The sequence below is a fragment of the Littorina saxatilis genome, linkage group LG13, assembly GCF_037325665.1.
Source record: "Littorina saxatilis isolate snail1 linkage group LG13, US_GU_Lsax_2.0, whole genome shotgun sequence".
Taxonomy (NCBI): domain Eukaryota; kingdom Metazoa; phylum Mollusca; class Gastropoda; order Littorinimorpha; family Littorinidae; genus Littorina; species Littorina saxatilis.
Genome location: NC_090257.1, coordinates 30,718,557 through 30,738,060, shown reverse-complemented (window position 1 = coordinate 30,738,060; position 19,504 = coordinate 30,718,557). Strand labels below are relative to the sequence as shown.

Here is a 19,504-nt window from a genome sequence, read left to right as displayed (position 1 = left end):
GGAGGGTAAACAGGTCTGCTAGCGCCAAAATGCACCGTTCGATTTCGTTATCAGACAATCCGCAAAATCAATTCTTTGAAAATTGCTCGCTCTTTACGTACGGCACCAAGGATGTTCAAAAGCGGCGAGTGTGTAAATGAGAGGGTGTTTGCACTGTGTGTAAAAGCCTGACAGTATCTGTGATGGTTTACGGGAGGCGTACTGTGCCTTTAACATTATATGTTTGTTCCGTTTCTTTTCCTTAAGACTCCTAGCTATCCTTTCTCAGCATTTTCTTTTTTGGTTGTGTTTGTTTGTTTTAATGTTTGTTCATTTTTCCATTTTCACCTCACTGTTTCTTTTTTGCCTTTGTTTAAAATGTGTAGCAACTCAGAGCTACATATGGTCCCCCCCCCCCCCCCAACACAGTGTGTTACACACACACAGTGACACACACACACACACAGTGGCACACACACACACACACAGTGACACACACACACAAGCAACTTCACTAATCAACACAACTAAAACTTTTTACACTGTATTTAAATCAGCTTTTGCAATCACCATTCATCACGCAATCACTCTTGGTATCAAAGTCATTGACACCAGCACCATCTTCGCTGCTCTCACTCTGTTTGTGAATAATATCAGTGTCAGCAATTTTCTCAGGGTCTTCATCACTGGATCTGTCATTGTTTTCAGGATACTTCTGACCAACACTATCCTTTCTGGCACAATCCTCCATTTTGTTTTTGCTCATGACTGTTTCATCACCATTTTTGTCATTGTAACGCTTTTCCACTATTTCGTTTCTGGCACAATCCTCCATACTGTTTTTGCTCATAACTGTTTCATCACCATTTTTGTCGTTGGAACGCTTTCCCACTATTTTGTTTCTGGCACAATCCTCCATGTTGTTTGTGCTCATAACCGTATCATCATTGTCATTGGCTTTGGCTTGCACGACAGTTATGTTTTTGGCGCAATCCTCCATGTTGTTCTTACTCATAACAGCTTCATCATTGTCACTGTCTTTCAGGTGTTCAAGACTGACTTTTCCTGATACGGCGGACTTTTCCCCTTTCTTCTTCTTGCTGGACTTTTTGGACTTCTTGTGTTTGGATTTCTTGTGCTTTTTCTTTTCACCTGAACTCCCACGATTGCTCTCCGCTGACCTTGAACGAGAACGAGACCGGCTGTGTTTGTTCCTTGAAACAGAATCTCCATCTCTTGGTGATAATGACCTTGAACGATGTCTTCTTTTTGCGGATCTGTCTAGATTTCTGTATGGAGATGGTTGTATGGATCTGGAATGGGATCTGTACGGAGACGGTTGTATGGATCTGGAATGGGATCTGTCTTGATGTGTCGGACTGGGGCTCCTTCCTCGCTTTCTACGGGATACCGACGTTTCTCTCTCTGCTGACCGTCTTGACCTTGTCACTGGTGACCTTGACCTGTCCTTGGTTGACCTTCAATCAGAGGATAAAGAATGGTTCAGTGTGCATACTAACAATAACCGTTTTCTTGGTATTCATAAGCATCTGCCCCCCAAAAAGTATCCCAGTAACACACATGCATCCACGCACACACAGACACACTCCCCAAGACAAACTGGCTGCATAAAGTGTCAGATTCTGGTTATTCATTAGAACACACCTGTGAGTGTGACGAATGCTTTGTGACCTTGAGGATTCCCGTGACCTTGACCGTGACCTTGACCTCCTCCTGTGTTGACTGCGCCGGTCACTCTGGGGATGCCACCTTGGCGTGCCTTCGCGATCACGGTTGTCGCGCCTTGAGGAATTCTCAAAGTCACGATCAGCTTCCCAGAATTCATTGCCAGGATTTTTGAAGACGTGCAGGAAGTTGCAAGCTGCTCCTTTGGGGCACCTCTTGGAGAAAAACAGACCTGAAACAGTGAGGGAAGATTTAGTACATGTAGAAACTTTAACCTTCACTGTTTGTCAGTATGAAACTTTTTGTTCTGTAGAAAACTCATCCACACTACCAAAACGTACCACCAAAGTTCCCAGAAGGCTCAGGTCTCTGGTGAAAACTCACCCATAATCTTTAGAGACAAGCTCTTCCAACATTTGTGTTCTGAATAAAACACACCCCTTCCCTTCCCTCCCCCCACCCCTCCCCCCCCGCCAAGTCAAAGGAGGACAAAAAAGAAGAAAAAGAAGAAGAAGAATAAACAGATAAATAATTATTATTCACCAGTCTTGGCCTGGCGCAAGAGTTTGCTGGCATCTCAAAACATATTATCAAGCATCACTAACACAGTGGAACCCGCCTTTTAAAACCCATAACTTAAGACTTCCCCCTCAGGTGGTCGTCTACATTTTTGCTTTTTTCAATAATCTTATGGTTAGATTTTGCTAAAAGGTTATGTCAGATGATGAATGAACCATGGGGAAAAAAGTCATTAGAAAAAAAAAAAAAATGTAAAAACAGATTTTATTTTTGGGTAGCGTGACTCACGCTTCCAATATTTTGTTTTCTGTTTGCTGAGAACATGTGCTTTGCCTAAAAATACTGACCAATCAAATTCATGTCACTATGCTTAGGCCAAAAAAAAAAAATAGGTGTGGTTACGGTAACATAGCCAAAAAAAATAGGGTAGGCAATCACTTTTTTTTTTAAACTTTTTTTTCTGTGTACAAATTAAACTTACTTGACAGGGAAATAAGTGTGCGACACGGGCGCTTTCGCTTTCATTGCGTTTTTTGCACTTTTTTTTTTTTTTTTTTTTTTTTTGACAAATGTAATAAAAAGTTATAGGATCGGCCCCTAAAAATAGGGTAGGTCGGGTTACCGTAACCACACCTATTTTTTTTTTTGGCCTTATAGCCACGCCCAAACAAGTGCAGCAACAGTTTGACACTGGAGCGCTGTACACGCTTTTTTTTAAACGCACGAAATGCACGGGATTTGAGAGGAGTTTTGCGCTTGGCATTTTCCAAATAAGGATATCCTACTATGAGTACTACGCTGGAATACTACAATGAATTTTCAAACGGCTAAACTGGCTTCGTCTTTCCTTATCGAAAGGGGGTGTATTGTTGATATTTGTAGATAATAGACTCTGCATTTTAATGGTCAAATGGCGATTTCGGTATAAAAATGTAGACAAGGACCTTTAAGACTTCCCCCATTTAAAGACCTTTTTTTTTTTCCTCCTCTTTTTTTTTTTGACCTCAGGATGCTTCAACCCATATTTTTTGTCTGATTACTTTTTGTTTTTTAATTTAGGCGTGGAGCATCCTTCTTCCTTGGTCTTTTCTTTGTAACATAATCAACTTTATATTATACAAAACATAAACTTCTTTCTAATATTTAACTCTAATTCCAATAAAATACCCATTTAAAGACCTTGCTTTTTCAGATTCTCTCTTCATGTGACCTTTGTCAATTTCTCCCCCCCCCCCCCCCCCCCTCCCCCCCCCCTCCCATTTTAAGACTCCCTCCTTTCTAAGACCTCATTGTCTCACATTTTTAGGTCTTAAAAGGGGGGTTCCACTGTATCAAGCATCAATCTTCTTCTTCTGCGTTCGTGGGCTGAAACTCCCACGTACACTCATGTTTTTTTTGCACGAGTGGAATTTTACATGTATGACCGTTTTTTTACCCCGCCATTTAGGCAGCCATACTCCGTTTTCGGAGGAAGCATGCTGGGTATTTTCGTGTTTCTATAACCCACCGAACTCTGACATGGATTACAGGATCTTTTTCGTGCGCACTTGGTCTTGTGCTTGCGTGTACACACGGGGGTGTTCGAACACCGAGGAGAGTCTGCACACAAAGCTGACTCTGAGAAATACATCTCTCGCCGAACGTGGGGACGAACTCACGCTGACAGCGGCCAACTGGATACAAATCCAGCGCGCTACCGACTGAGCTACATCCCCGCCCTAAGCATCAATCAAAACAAGATATTCAGAACACAGCTCCCTAAAGACATTCTGTAAGGGACAGGATATAAAGCATACCACAGATAGCAGACTTCCACTTGGCAATGTCGACCAGTTCACAGGACAGCTGTCGACCAGCATACCACCTTGCGTTGAACTTGACAAAAGCGTCATAGGCATCTGACTCCCTAGAAACGGAACAAGAAGAAACTAAGTAAAGCGACTAATGAATATTCATTTTGAACAGAGACACAGGCGTACACCAACAAATAAAGCGACAAGCACACTTCCCAGTCCAAAACACATTTTATAAATAACAGGTCGCCATTTCCGAACACGCAAACTTTTTACGTCTTGTCACTGCCAGTTTTGACACTGGCTTGCTTTGCATTGAATTTGAGTCAGTTTCTACGCAGTGTCTCTTCGACAAGCAAGTCAAGCATTTGCTACGCAGTCAGATTATCGGTAATGTTTGCTGGTCCTGTCATTTCACTAAACTGGACCAGCCACTGTTTGTATCTATCTGCACTTTCGTAAATTCCGTTTCGTAACCGTCACTGTGACTTGACGAACTGTCATTTTTTTCACCGCGATACACAGTTCATTGCGAAGATCTTCCTCGGTAATTCGTTCCAATTTCGCATACTTTTTGTTGTCAACAAACAACTCGAAAGAAAGTTTCAAACTCATCATCCTCCATCTTGCTTGTCGAAGCGCTAAAGTACTTTATCGATGCAAAAACAAAAGCAGAAAACTTCGACGAAACCGACTCACATGCAGCGCAGACGACACGACGAGATAACGGAAGGAAGTGAGCCTCGCTTTGGCTCAAGTGCCGTTAAAAATACCGTTATTCTCGTATGCAAATACGAACGAGAAGTTGGTCATACGAACAAGCCTTGTGCTGACGACGCAAATCGCTACTGGCTGGCAAGGGGGGGGGGAATGGCTGGGCAACGAAAATCGCCGCTGGCGTGCTAAAGGTTAATTTTTTTTCTTTCTTATTTTTGTTAAATTCCATGACTTGAATTGAAATTCCATGACTTTCCAGGCCTGGAAAATTAAAAATCAAATTCCATGACTTTCCAGGTTTTCCATGACCTGTACGAACCCTGTATACTGCACAATGTGGGTATAAGGTGAGGAAGAAAGATAAACATACATACATTCTTCTTTCGCGTCCCTAACCAGTTCCCTCCCTTTAATTTTGTATTCACACAGTGATGAAAACTTAGTGGTCTACTGACTACAACTGTCTCAGGGTTCATCGTAAGAAAAACGTAAATGCCAAATGGGCTGTTAGGAGATAAGCGTCTGCAGTAATTGTTTGGAGTGGTCACCTACACTGGCAGTCACCTGATGTCACCCTTCTTCCAAATCACACAACGGGCTGGGTTATATTCATTCAAGTTCAAATCAATTTTGCACAGTTTCAAATAGTGACATACAATTACATACACATGCATGTGCACACATAGGCGCACACTGTCTCTTCATACGTAGCTAGGTAAATGAGTCATGACGCAGATATAACATCAATTTAGATTTATTTTCTTCAGAAAATACACTCAAGGGTCCTTCCTCTCTCTGTTCCTCTCTCGGCTCCCTTTTCTGTAAGGAACTTAAAATGAATTAAATTGGAACTAAATCACACAGGAGACTGCCAGTGTAGGTGACCACTCCAAACAATTACTGCAGACGCTTATCTCCTCACAGTACAGTGGAACCCCCATTTTAAGACTCCTTCCTTTATAGTATTAGTTCCTTTCTCAGATTTGTAGAGGTCTTCGATTGAGGGTTAAGTCCCCTGTACCATCCTGCTGGTCACACAGACACAGATGTAGCGTTCTGTTGACAGCATACCACTTGTCTCTTACCTTTTGTACTGCACGTATACGTTGCCACGGAGATGGGGCTCATGGTTACAGCACACCTTAAAGTTGACCAGTTTGCCCACAGACTTGAACTCAGGGACCACATCTAAATAGAAGTCACGGAAACTGCGATACAGGTCGCCGTCCTCGTACTCCAAGTTCATGTCTGTGGAGAGGTGATGAAAAAACAAAAAAGTTCAGAGTGTTGCCACATTATTCTGAGGAGGAATCACAACATACTCATTCTCTGACCAACTGGTACGTGTGCCCTCCCCCCCCCCCCCCCCCCCCCACACACACAGTCTCAATACACACACACAAACATGCACACACACAGAGACTTGCTCGCACGCACGCACACACACACATACGCACACACAAGCACCCACACATACACACACACAATTATCAACAACAACACTGAATTAACGGACAATCAGTGATCAGGAACATAGCAATAAAGTTAAAGAAAGTATGAAAACCCTGAAATACGGTGACAATATCACAAACTTGCAACAAACACTGATATTTCTAATATTCAAAACAAAAACATTTAGTCGATTTGACTTGAAACAACAACAGGTTTTCTCTGGGAAGGATAAGATTCATATAAGCCTGTGAGGTTAGCCTCATGGAAATTCAAGCTGCTTTCTCCCTGGGGAAAGCGAGCTGCCATACAGTATACGTCGATACCCATTTTTTTCTTCTTTTTCTCCTGCATGCTGTATTCATGTTTCCAAGCCCTGAGACTTTCGCTGTGAATTTGGGTTCTTTATCTTGCGTATGCAAGCACACGGAGGTGTTCAGACACCGAGGCAAGTCTGCACGATGTTGACTCTGGGAAATAAATCCCTCACTGAACGTGGGGATCGAACCCACGCCAAATGCGACAATTGGTTTTGAAGCCAGTGCCGCTACCGACTGAGCTATTTCCCCGCCCTTATATGCTTGAGACATACACATCAGAAATAGCAAGGGTTGTCTTACCTGTGTCGTAATCATCGGTGCTGGACTTTTTGAGTTCAAAGCTCTGAAACATGCCGGGAATGAGGATGGTGGTGCCGCTCTCAGGCCTCACATGAACTCTGGAGCATCTGCTTGGAAAACAGCCCAGTATTCACATTACTTTTTCTTCTTCAGCGTTTGACGGTTCCACAACATTACTAATACAGAGCACCCCCTGCCCCCCCCCCCCCCCCCCCCCATCCGACTTAAAATAGGAGTACATTTACACAGGTTATTACCAAAAAAATCTAAGAAAACAAGAGGGGGGGGGGGGTGGGGGGCAGGCACAGTTTGTGGTGCTGCACAGTTGGGGGAACACCTGCTTTGTCATGAGAAACATAATCCTTCAACATGTATAATTATAGTGTGCGCATACACTCAAAGATAAACAAAACGGCCACTAACCTGTCTTCAAAGCAACTGGCCTTAGAAACATAATCCTTCAATATGTGCATGGGTGCGTGCATATATACACACAGATATAAAGAAACCAGCCACAAACCTGTCTCCAAAGCGACAGGCCTTAGAAACATGATTCTCCAACATGTACATGAGTGCCTGCATATACCAGGCAATCCATTCAAGGAAGAATGAGTTTCAAGGAAATAAAATGCCCGGTTTCCATGAGGCTGCATAGGTCCCCTGGCGGGGTCCAGAGGCAGAGCCAGTTGGAGCGGTTTAGTGGCAACAACCCAGAAGCTGAAGCTGAAGCATTTTGGCTTGTAAATATGAATTTAAGCCCCTCTGGTAAACGATAAATTGTGCATACAAAGAAAAACACTATAATTATTATAGATCGAATAACCAAAGGGAAGTAAGCACTCTACATGCATACAACATGTGAAATGGAGTAAGCGAGAGTTATACAGAAAAAATATCCTGTCACCTGAGAAAATAACAAGCATTGAAATGAACAAGCGACTTTCATCCTCTATTGTATTTATTTATTTTGGATTTGCCTGATATACACAAAGACTTAAAGAAACCTGAGCCACAAACCTGTCTCGAAAGTGACAGGCCTTAGAAACATAATCCTTCAACATGTACATGAGTGTGCGCATACACTCAAAGAGATAAAGAAACCTGAGCCACAAACCTGTCTCCAAAGCGACAGGTCCCAGTCTTGGTGAAGAAAGGACACCGGTTGACGTCGCGAACAATCTCTCCATTGCTGGCGGTGATGGCACTACTGCTGGGTTTAGTCGGAGCCAGGGGGTTGTGCCAGTCCTGTAGAACAGGAGATAAAGCTAGAGCAACACATTGTAGATTAGCACTATACAGCAACTGTGTGTGTGTGAGTGTGAGTGTGCATATGTGTGTGATATGCTCTGTGTGTGTGATATGCTGTGTGTGCGTGAGTGTGAGTGTGCGTATGTAAGTGTGTAATGTGAGTGTGTGTATGTAAGTGTGTGTGTGCATGTATGTATGTGTGTATGTGTGTGTGTGTGTGGTGTGTGTGTGTGTGTGTGTGTGTGTGTGTGTGTGTGTGTGTGTGTGTGTGTGTGTGTGTGTGCATACATGTGGAGGGGGCAAGGATCACATTGGTGCAAGAAATTTGAAATGGCTGACAATTTTGAATACCAAGCCATCTCCTGAACATGGGATGGGTTCATTATTTCCCACAATATTTAACTGAAAGGTGTGAATATGTCATTTGAATTATTTATAACAATGTCATCTGGGTTAAATGTAGATCAAATAGCAAAAGGAAGGATCTGCACAGAAAAAGCGACTGTGTGTTAAGCGCAACTAAAACCAATCTAGCTCAGTAGCTGTACCTAAGTTGACAAATGAGATGCATGGAATGGAGCTAAGTACTTACAACAGAAGCTTTTCACCAATATGTACAAGGATCCAGTTTTGCAGTTGCAGGGACAAAAAGGCTTAGGCTTAATGATACGATACCCGATACATGCACAGCCTAGTGGTGACCTCACAGTTAATTTTCTACTGCTGATATGTTGAAGTCACGGACACAACCTTCGTTCTCCAAATTCTTTGTTCAGGACACACACGGAAGAAGTGACCGAATTTGTATGTGACACCATTATATTTACGTTATGATGTCTTTTCGAACTTTGTTTGGCCTTTGATGTCAGAGATTTCACTTCAAAAAGAGACGTCTTGGTGTTTTTTAATCGATAAGGTATGTCTTTAACATTAACAAGATGAAAACCAACAAAAAATAAAACACATGAGCAAAAATAAAGTGAAAGCAACAAAATGCTACAGTGGAACCCCCTTTTAAGACCTCCAACAATCTGACAAAATCAGGTCTTAAAAAGGAGGGAGTCTGAAAATGTGGGCAAATTTACAGAGGCTATGAACAGAAAATCTAAGAAAACAGGGCCTTAAAAATGGAGAGGGGGGGGGGGGGGCATTGGGGGGTCTTAAAAGGGGGGTTCCAACGTACTCAACGTGAGCCCCCAGCTTACCTTGTGTTCGTTTTCTGTGGCCCTTTTCAACAGGGAATCCTAAAGCAGAAGATAAGCACCAAACAGTGAAGACAGTCAGCCTGAATTTCTGCTCTGAAATACTTGTTAAGATCTCAACATTCACAAAATATCATGACAAGAAGACCAAATCACACATACCCACCGTTCCTTATTCTTGTGGTATGGATTGTAACCCCCTACCCACTTGTCTTTATAGACCCACACCCCTCATCCACCATCATCCCCACCCCTTGACAACAACAAAATAAAAATAAAAAATTAATTTAAAACCTCTACACAAAAATACAACTTGGACTTGTAGATACATGCATGTAAATGTGATTAAAAGCTAAGCCAGATCAGCTAAATAGGCATAAAAGACTTGTTTTCAGGGTAGCCTACCCAAGTCTAAGCAAGCCTGTATCTTAATTGCTTTTCCATTTTCTGCTCACCACTGAATGCCTAACACTTGCCAGCCATCTTACATTTTTACCCTGTCCTGCATTAATGTAACTTTCATGTAACATACATGAGTTTCAAACTCTTAAATTGAGGGCTCCCACTAAAGAAAAGGCATTAATCCTTTCATTTTGAAATTGACGGATTCCAGAAATAACTATGTCGTGTGCTTATGGGCTGTAGAAGTGCAACACTGGGGTAAGCTAAGTGTGACATTGTAGGCCAATCACAAGACAGCACTGTGTGGATCTCCACGTGTGGTCGCCCGAGTTGTGCACCGAGGGAGGCGATCACACGGCAATGCCGATACTCAGGTCCAACGTTCATACTTTCGATCGAACAAAAAGATCGTTGTATCTATCCCACATCGCAGAAAGCACAGACTGGAGCTAATTCTCACTGACATGTTAGTTGTTTACATGATATTATTGGCATAGATTACCGACCACGCGCGGAGACACTCCGCTGGCTTGTGATTGACCTACAATGTCACGTGTAGCTTACCTCAGTGTTCCATACGTCTTCTTCTTCGTTCATGGGTTGAAACTCCCATGTTCACTCATATTTTTGCATGAGTGGTGATTTACGTGTATGACTCTTCCACAGCCTTTAAAAACTTGACCTATTTCCGAACATTGTCGATTTACAAGAGCACTGAAGAATAATACTGATCTAGGATCATAACTGCCATTACATAGTTGACTAACTCATATGTAAAAACTTTTTGCCTTTCTTTCTTTATTTGGTGTTTAACGTCGTTTTCAACCACGAAGGGTTATATCGCGACGGGGAAAGGGGGAAGATGGGATAGAGCCACTTGTCAATTGTTTCTTGTTCACAAAAGCACTAATCAAAAATTTGCTCCAGGGGCTTGCAACGTAGTACAATATATTACCTTACTGGGAGAATGCAAGTTTCCAGTACAAAGGACTTAACATTTCTTGCATACTGCTTGACTAAAATCTTTACAAAAATTGACTATATTCCATACAAGAAACACTTAACAATGGTAAAAGGAGAAACAAAATCCGTTAGTCGCCTCTTACTGGGGAGCATCGGGTAAATTCTTCCCCCTAACCCGCGGGGGGGTACTTTTTGCCTACAAAATAACAACAAAGTAATACTAAGAAATAAAACTACCCATGGATCTGACCACAATAAAAAGATACTTCATCACTGAATGCCGTGAAGTTTTATCGATGTACTTGAGTCAAGGAAACATTTTCATAATGGCATGTGATGAAAAAAATTAAAAAGGCAACTGACTGTAAACATTTACTTCTGTAAGCCACAAAAAATACACATTAGTCATTAATAATTCATTTCTGACTACAAATTAAAAACATTGTTTTAACCGGAGCGATTACATTTTCTTAATTGGTTCATGTAGTTGTTTATGTTGATTTACACAATTAAACCACACAAGATTTCATTCAGACAAATTAATATTATAAAAAACAGATCAGTTACATCAAGGTTCAACAGGTATGCTGCATCGTACTCTTCTTGTCTTATATGGTTGTGAACTATATCCTTTATTCTCAAAATCATTTCAACTTTCAGGCACAAAGTAAAACCAAGCACACACAAAAACAGTAGCAAAGAATAGGAAAAAGTTCCTTATTAGCAACATGTTATAATTTAAACTATCACAAATCACTATAAGCTTATGCCTTTTTTAGATTACTAAATGTTAAAACAAGAAGGGCAAAGCCCATACGACTCACATGCTTTACACATTTTTCCTACCAAAATACATGTGACCTTGACCCAAGGTCAAGGTCATCCAAGGTCATGCAACACAAAGCTGTTAATTCAAGACATAGGAAGTACAATGGTGCTTATTGGCTCTTTCTACCATGAGATATGGTCACTTTTAGTGGTTCACTACCTTATTTTGGTCACATTTCATAAGGATCAAAGTGACCTTGACCTTGATCATATGTGACCAAATGTGTCTCATGATGAAAGCATAACATGTGCCCCACATAATTTTTAAGTTTGAAACAGTTATCTTCCATAGTTCAGGGTCAAGGTCACTTCAAAATATGTATACAATCCAACTTTGAAGAGCTCCTGTGACCTTGACCTTGAAGCAAGGTAAACCAAACTGGTATCAAAAGATGGGGCTTACTTTGCCCTATATATCATATATAGGTGAGGTATTCAATCTCAAAAACTTCAGAGAAAATGTGAAAAATGTGAAAAATAGCTGTTTTTTAGGCAACATTTATGGCCCCTGCGACCTTGACCTTGAAGCAAGGTCAAGATGCTATGTATGTTTTTTGGGGCCTTGTCATCATACACCATCTTGCCAAATTTGGTACTGATAGACTGAATAGTGTCCAAGAAATATCCAACGTTAAAGTTTTCCGGACGGACGGACGGACGGACGACTCGGGTGAGTACATAGACTCACTTTTGCTTCGCATGTGAGTCAATAAGGATTGTAAAAATGGATGATTGAATAAAACATGGTTTGAACCAAACAATAACAATAAAATCTATAAAACATTTACGACTTGATTTTATCTCACAACTACACTTTTCACATTTTCCTTCAAAACAAAAGTCATCTTGTTTAGTTTGTTTTACCACGGTCAGACATATCAATAATGTCCTCTGCTAAATTTCCATTTCACCACAGGATATCAAACAGCACGGTCTGTCTCCATGGCAATCGAGCGACCCATTTCACCTGTTTCTGCTGTCTCTCAGACTGAGCTTTCTCTCTCTTCTCCGCATCCTCCCTTTCTTTTCGCTCCCTCTCCTGCCACTCTTCACGAATCTTGCGCTAAAATCATAGAAACAGTGAATCATTTTATGAATCATTCATTCACTCTTCACGAATCTTGTGCTGAAATCATAGAAACAGTCTACCATTTTATGAATCATTCATTTACCCTTCACGAATCTTGCGCTGAAATCATAGAAACAGTGTACGTATCATTTTATGAATCATTCATTCACCCTTCACGAATCTTGCGCTGAAATCATAGAAACAGTGTATCATTTTATGGATCTATCATTCACTCCTCAAGAATCTTGCACTGAAATCATAGAAACAGTGTATCCTTTTATGGATCTATCATTCACTCTTCACGAATCTTGCGCTGAAATCATAGAAACAGTGTATCATTTTATGGATCTATCATTCACTCCTCAAGAATCTTGCACTGAAATCATAGAAACAGTGTATCCTTTTATGGATCTATCATTCACTCTTCACGAATCTTGCGCTGAAATCAGAGAAACAGTGTACGTATCATTTTATGAATCATTCATTCACCCTTCACGAATCTTGCACAGAAGTCATAGAAACAGTGTACGTATCATTTTATGGATCAGTCATTCACCCTTCACGAATCTTGCGCTGAAATCAGAGAAACAGTGTATCATTTTATGAATCATTCATTCACTCCTCACGAATCTTGCGCTGAAATCAGAGAAACAGTGTATCATTTTATCAATCATTCATTCACCCTTCACGAATCTTGCGCTGAAATCATAGAAACAGTGTATCATTTTATGAATCATTCATTCACTCTTCACGAATCTTGTGCTGAAATCATAGAAACAGTGTATCATTTTATCAATCATTCATTCACTCTTCACGAATCTTGCGCTGAAATCATAGAAACAGTGTATCATTTTATGAATCATTCATTCACTCTTCACGAATCTTGCGCTGAAATCAGAAAAACACTTGTATCATTTTATGAATCATTCATTCACTCTTCACGAATCTTGCGCTGAAATCAGAAAAACACTTGTATCATTTTATGAATCATTCATTCACTCTTCACGAATCTTGTGCTGAAATCATAGAAACAGTGTATCATTTTATGAATCATTCATTCACTCTTCACGAATCTTGCGCTGAAATCAGAAAAACACTTGTATCATTTTATGGATCAGTCATTCACTCCTCACGAATTTTGCACTGAAATGCAGAGGCAATGAATAACAAATCTAAAAAACAAGGTCTTAAAAGGACAGCGGGTGTTCCAAATTCAAGACTATCTCCCTTTTATGACTGTTTTCTCAGATTCTCTTGATAACCACTGTAAATTTACTCCCGCTTTAAGACTTTCTCGGGAGAAATTCAAGTTTTACGCCCTCACGGCAAAGCCATTAGGGGCATGTTCCCGGGTTTTAACCCGACTTTAGATGAGATACACATAGGTGGTATCAGCCATCTGCACTTATGGCAGAATGACCGAGGTCTTTTACGTGCCACTGTGGTGACACGGGGGTGGGAGATGGATACCGTCTCTGGGTCTGCACATAAAGTTGACCCGTGTCCGTCCCGGCCCGGATTCGAACCAGCGACCTTTCGATCACAAGTCCAGTGCTCTACCACCTGAGCTACCCGGGCCCCAAGACTGTCTCCTTTTTCAGACCTGCTTTTATCAGATTTTTGGAGGCCTTTAAATGGGAGTTAATCCACTGTACTGTGCACAGCTTTATCTAAATGTACCGCACCTCTTGTTCTTCTCTTTTTCGTTTCTCTCTCTCCTCTTGTTCTTTTTTCTGCAGCCAGCGTTGGTGTGCCAGCCGGTCTCGCCTCTCCCACTCGGCATTCTGCCTTTCGTTCTCCTCCTCGATTTCTTTCCTCCTTCGCTCCTCCTCCTCTGCATCGGTGCCTTCGCTGGATGGGGCTGCACACAAAGCCTATCTTCATTACAAAGACTCACAAGATTTGTGCTAATAATAATAATAATACATCACTTTTCTATAGCGCAAGCCCCGATAATAGCTTTGAGCGCTTTACAATTCTAACACAAGAAAAGCAAATCACACACAAATGCGACCTAAACTAACATAGCAATAAGACTAAAGCACAGTCAACAAGTCAGCACAAAAACAAACACAAATCTGAAAAAGCATGGTCTTAAAAACGGGGTGAGGGGGTCTAAATTCAAGACTGCTAGTTTGTCTTTAACAACTGTGGGCATTACAACTGATTCTAGGCCAACTTCTGTTGGGTGAAACAAAAACAAAATTAGGCTTACCACAGAGCAAGGGGGTTGGGTATATAGAGGGAGATTACCTTCCACGAAGACACATGTATGTAATGCCAAAAAGAATGTAGGTTAAAAGACATTTTTAAATTAACAAAAAAAAGGTCTAAACCCACTTGGAAAGACCCCAATGTGAGAGACTCTATAGAGGACTTTACCTAGGTGTGTGGACACAAAAGCTGTAATAAAATTGGAAGGTACTATACTTATCAATTTATTGTGTCATGTAAATGCTCTGGAGAACAGTAACTATTACTTTGGTTTTATTGCTGAAGAAAGAAAGCGACAAAGGAAAAGAGAGATTAAGAATCTGAGAGAGAGAGAGAGAGAGAGAGAGAGAGAGAGAGAGAGAGAGAGAGAGAGAGAGAGAGAGAGAGAGAGAGAGAGAGAGAGAGAGAGAGAGAGAGAGAGAGAGAGGTGGGAGGAGGAGAGGGAGAGAGAGGTTACTTTTTTCTTTCTGTTGCTGTGCTTGAGCCTTTCGCTTCTGTTTCCTTTTCAACCTTTTCCACTGCTTGTGGCTGAAAGGAAAAGCAATTCAAATAAATTATCAAAAAATCATATCATCAAGACAAAAAGTGACACTCACTCATCCCTATAATAGCTAGACCTGTATCTTAGATGTTAAGTCATGGATGGTAGAAAATAAGTTAAAACTAAATGATGATAAGACAGAGGCACTTCTGTGCATGAAAAAGTCCACTAAGTTCCCAAATTCTCAACCTTCGTCTGTCCAAGTAGGCAATACCGACATCTCTTTCTCTTCTTCAGCTAGAAACCTCGGCTTCACCATCTCCTCAGACATGACACTCAACAAGCACATCTCCAACATCTGTAGGTCCGCATACTTTGAACTCCGCAAGATCGCAACCATCCGCCATACTCTGTCCGTTCAAACTACAAACACTCTAGTCTGCTCTCTTGTTCTTTCTAAACTTGACTACTGTAACTCTCTTCTCTCTGGCTGTCCACTCTACCTCCTGCACAAACTACAGAAAGTTCAAAATTCTGCAGCACGCCTGATCCTCAAAGCACGAAAAAAAGATCATGTCACACCACTTCGCCGCACACTCCACTGGTTACCCATACAAGCCCGCATTGAATACAAACTGTCCACTCTCTGCTTTCACTTCTTCTCTGCCTCGTCTCCTGCTTATTTCTCTGAACTTCTCACTGTATACACTCCTGCTAGACAACTCCGCTCCTCTTCTGATAGCCGCACCCTAGTCATCCCACACACAAAATCAAAAGCATATGGACAACGCACTTTTGCATTTTGCGCATCTACTCAATGGAACTCTCTCCCCTCTCACATTCGCCACTCTCAGTCAGTACAGTCATTCAAGCGAGCACTCAAAACTCACCTCTTCCAGAAACACAACTCCTAAAGTCGCAACATTTTGCCATCCTGTTCTGTAACGGTTCCATCTCTATTCAGCTTGTTATTTTGGTCTTTTGTTTTAAATTATTATAAATATAATTTTTCACTGCAGTAGTCCTTTAACTTTAACCCTTAGCTGTAATGCTGACACACATGTTCCTGTGCATAGTTTATGGATAAACGTGTAGTTGGGAAGTTAAGAGTAGAAATAATTAGTATTTAGTGTAGGAGGAGGGTTGGGGGTGGGTAGGGAGGGGGTGGGTATGGTTTACTTTGAGCAGGTCGGTTTCAGTTTTTAATATACAATTCTAGAGAATTGTGTATCTTATATTTGAGTCATGTTTTAGACATTGATGCATTTAATAGTTTTAACGAGTTGCCTTTTGTTTTATCATTCTGGTGTTTATCTAGATGTGCTGTGTATCTTAAGAAGTTCTTAAAAAGTTCGAAGTTATTTTAGCATAGGTTTTTTATGGTCTTAACAGTTAAACATGTATTACGTTATCATTAAGATTCATGCTTTGTTAGCACTAAGCAGTTGTTTTAATCAGTCTGGTTTTCTCTTGTTTTCATCTTATGAACATTCTAAATGTTAGACTAACTTATTGTCTTGTACAGAATAACAACTGTGTGAATGGTGCTATACTGAATGAAAGAGTGTGACATGAAGTTCTTGTACATCATTGTAAAGAGTGTGAATGACGTTTTTAGTTTAGATGTCAAGCGCTTAGAGCAAGCCTTTTTAACGAAAGTTTTTGATTTAGCGCTATATAAATGTTCTTCTTCTTCTTCTTATTATTATTATTATTAGTACAACTTGCATGAACAAGTTTCAGTGCCGTAACAGCATGAAACATGTTCACAGGTGGAAGCAAATGTTCTGACTTGACAACAAGATTTACTGCCACAGGCAAAGCTGTACTTGCAGCAGAAAACAGTAATCTAAAGGCGTAAACTTGCATGTTCCTTGCCTCAGAATCTTTCAGAAAATGGGCGATGGTTAATTTACAAGATTTGCAATTGATTATCATTTGTACCTGTTTTTGTTTTGTGACTGTGAACTATAACTTAACTCTTAAAGTCATTTCAACTTTCTGACATAAAGTAAAACTGAACAAAGAAAGAAAGCGTAAACTTTCATGTTCCCAGATTTTATTGCCTCAGAATCATTCAGAAAATGGGCAAAGGTTAATAACTTAATTAACAAGATTTGCAATTGATTATATTTTGCATCTGAACTGTTTACCAGCTAATTTATTCAGATTCCAAATCCAATATATTTCATTGTAGGTTGGATATAGAACTGATGAGTCGGTTACCGAGCCCTTAGGCTCGGGGACCAGCACTCTCCACAAGCTACTCTTCTTTTTTGAGGACCGATGAGTCGTTCATAAGGATTTTTTGTTTTTTAAATTTGAATTCAAAGAACTGTGGTCTTTGGGAGGTTTTGTTAGAAAGATTTATGAAGAACAGTTTTAGACTCAGAAAGACTTGTATCTCGCCAACAGTACAATCATGAGCAATCAAATCGTTAATGAAACTAGCAATGGTAGCATACAATAATACATGATGCCGGCAAGGTTATCTGGCATGCAAGATTCATTGATGATTTTGAGTTCATTATTTGTACCATAAGTGTTTATCTGTCTGTCTACTTAAAAGGCCACTGGGTCAATGTACTGTAAGGCCAAAAACAAGAAATTGTCTGTTTACGGTAACCCGACCGACCCTATTTTTTTCGCGCAACCCTAGACTTTTTTTTGGCATTTGGGAAAAAATAAAAATAAAAATAACGTAAAAATATGGGTTTTTTGGGAAAAAAAAAGAAAAAAAATCCCGACCTACCGACCCTATTTTTTTGGCCTATGTTACCGTAAACAGACCTTTTTTTTTTGGCCTAAATGTAACGTTTTGTTTTTTCAACAATTTGAGGTTCAAAATCAAATAACCTACAATTCTTGTTTGTTGGACTATTGAGATCAGTTTTAGACTCAGAAAGTCTTGTATCTCGCTCGGCAACAGAACGATCATGACTGACTGACCGGAAAGCAAAAGATGCGGTTCGAGACTTAGGCTTTTGTTATAAATTCAAAAGAAGTGTTCCCATGATGTTATTGTTATGATTTATGTACTGCATTTTGTTGATAAAAGCAGCTTTTAGCTTCGGGGCTATGAACTATGATTATGAAGTGATTATAATGTTGCTTGACATAAATTCAGGCAGATGTTCACAAACGGCGAAGTCAGTGATGGAATGGAATCAGTGACTTGTGACTGTGAGCTTTGTTGTCGATCTTCTATCAATGAAACGCTTTTGAATAAAGAAGAATTGAGTAAAATAAATTTAAGAAAAGTGTGCCAGAAGAGAAAAAACTGAGACGATTGAAAGACTTAACTCATTGTCTCCCAGGTACGAATATATCCGTACCCACTCATGTGGCTCTATCTGACTTGGTACGGATATATCCGTACACACAGTCACTTCAGTCGCTTCCTGTAACGTCAATCTAATGCCTGCATTCCAGCGTGTTGATACACAGTTACTACAATTCTGAGTGACCTGCTGCACCACAGCTGGTCTCGGCTAAAAAAAACTTGGTCAACATAGGTGGGGTAGAAAGTGTTAAAGGACAAAAATCAGGAGAAAAGAGAAAAGAAAAAAGCAATGACAGCAGGGTTCGAACACTCGACCCATGGTTCGAACACTACTCTGTCATTCACAATAAAAAAGGAAGTCTATTTTGAGAACTGCTTCTTGATGCAAAAAAAACAAAAAACACACGGAAAACTTAAGATACTTTAATAAATGAATGAAATAAAAAGAAGAAGATAACGACGATAGCCACTACTGGCTCCTGCAACGTAACCTATCCAGATCCAGATCCAGAGAGCTACTGGTGACTGTCCGTACCCGAGCCTGAGGACTCCGCGATCTTGAAATTCAACAGGTAGCCTACGCATGAAAATAACAAAAAGGTCTGGAATATATACAGGAATATCATATGATTCATTGCATAGTAATGAATCTAAATTTATAGTAGTATCTGCTAAAGATGTCTGGAATATTTAATAAACACCTCAATTTCGATGGTTGCTGATCACCCCCCGCGACATCGGACGCCATCTTGCTTCTCAACATCAAGCAACCGAGTAAAGAATTCTTGTGCTTTTTAAGAACTCATCCATTTAAAGGACAATTAGTTTCGAGCAAATCTGTGATCTTCTTCTTTTTATTTTATTCATTTATTAAATTATCTTAATTTGTCAGTGTTTTTGCATCAAGAAGCAGTTTTTAAATTCATACAGTCCCAAATCAATAACTCAAGTTGTACATTTTCAAATGGTTCATTGAAGCAAGCGTGGAATTCTCAAAGTAAACAGCACAGGGGAGGCCACTCGTTCGTCAACAGGGCGACGTTCAGAGCGA

The 19,504-nt window shown here is 40.4% G+C and overlaps 1 protein-coding gene across 1 annotated transcript; it reads right to left on the bottom strand.

The window, feature by feature from the left end:
• Nucleotides 1-510: 510 nt before the first annotated feature.
• Nucleotides 511-19,214, bottom strand: LOC138945977 (U2 small nuclear ribonucleoprotein auxiliary factor 35 kDa subunit-related protein 2-like). The gene is made up of 11 exons (XM_070317511.1): nt 19,155-19,214; nt 15,147-15,217; nt 14,161-14,336; nt 12,374-12,469; nt 9,217-9,255; nt 7,878-8,008; nt 6,764-6,870; nt 5,780-5,942; nt 3,981-4,090; nt 1,645-1,897; nt 511-1,457 (listed from the first exon to the last, which is right to left on the bottom strand). The coding sequence occupies exons 1-11, from the start codon at nt 19,199-19,201 to the stop codon at nt 533-535; spliced, it is 2,118 nt and encodes a 705-aa protein (XP_070173612.1). The 5' UTR covers nt 19,202-19,214; the 3' UTR covers nt 511-532.
• Between the last annotated feature and the right edge of the window lie 290 nt (nt 19,215-19,504).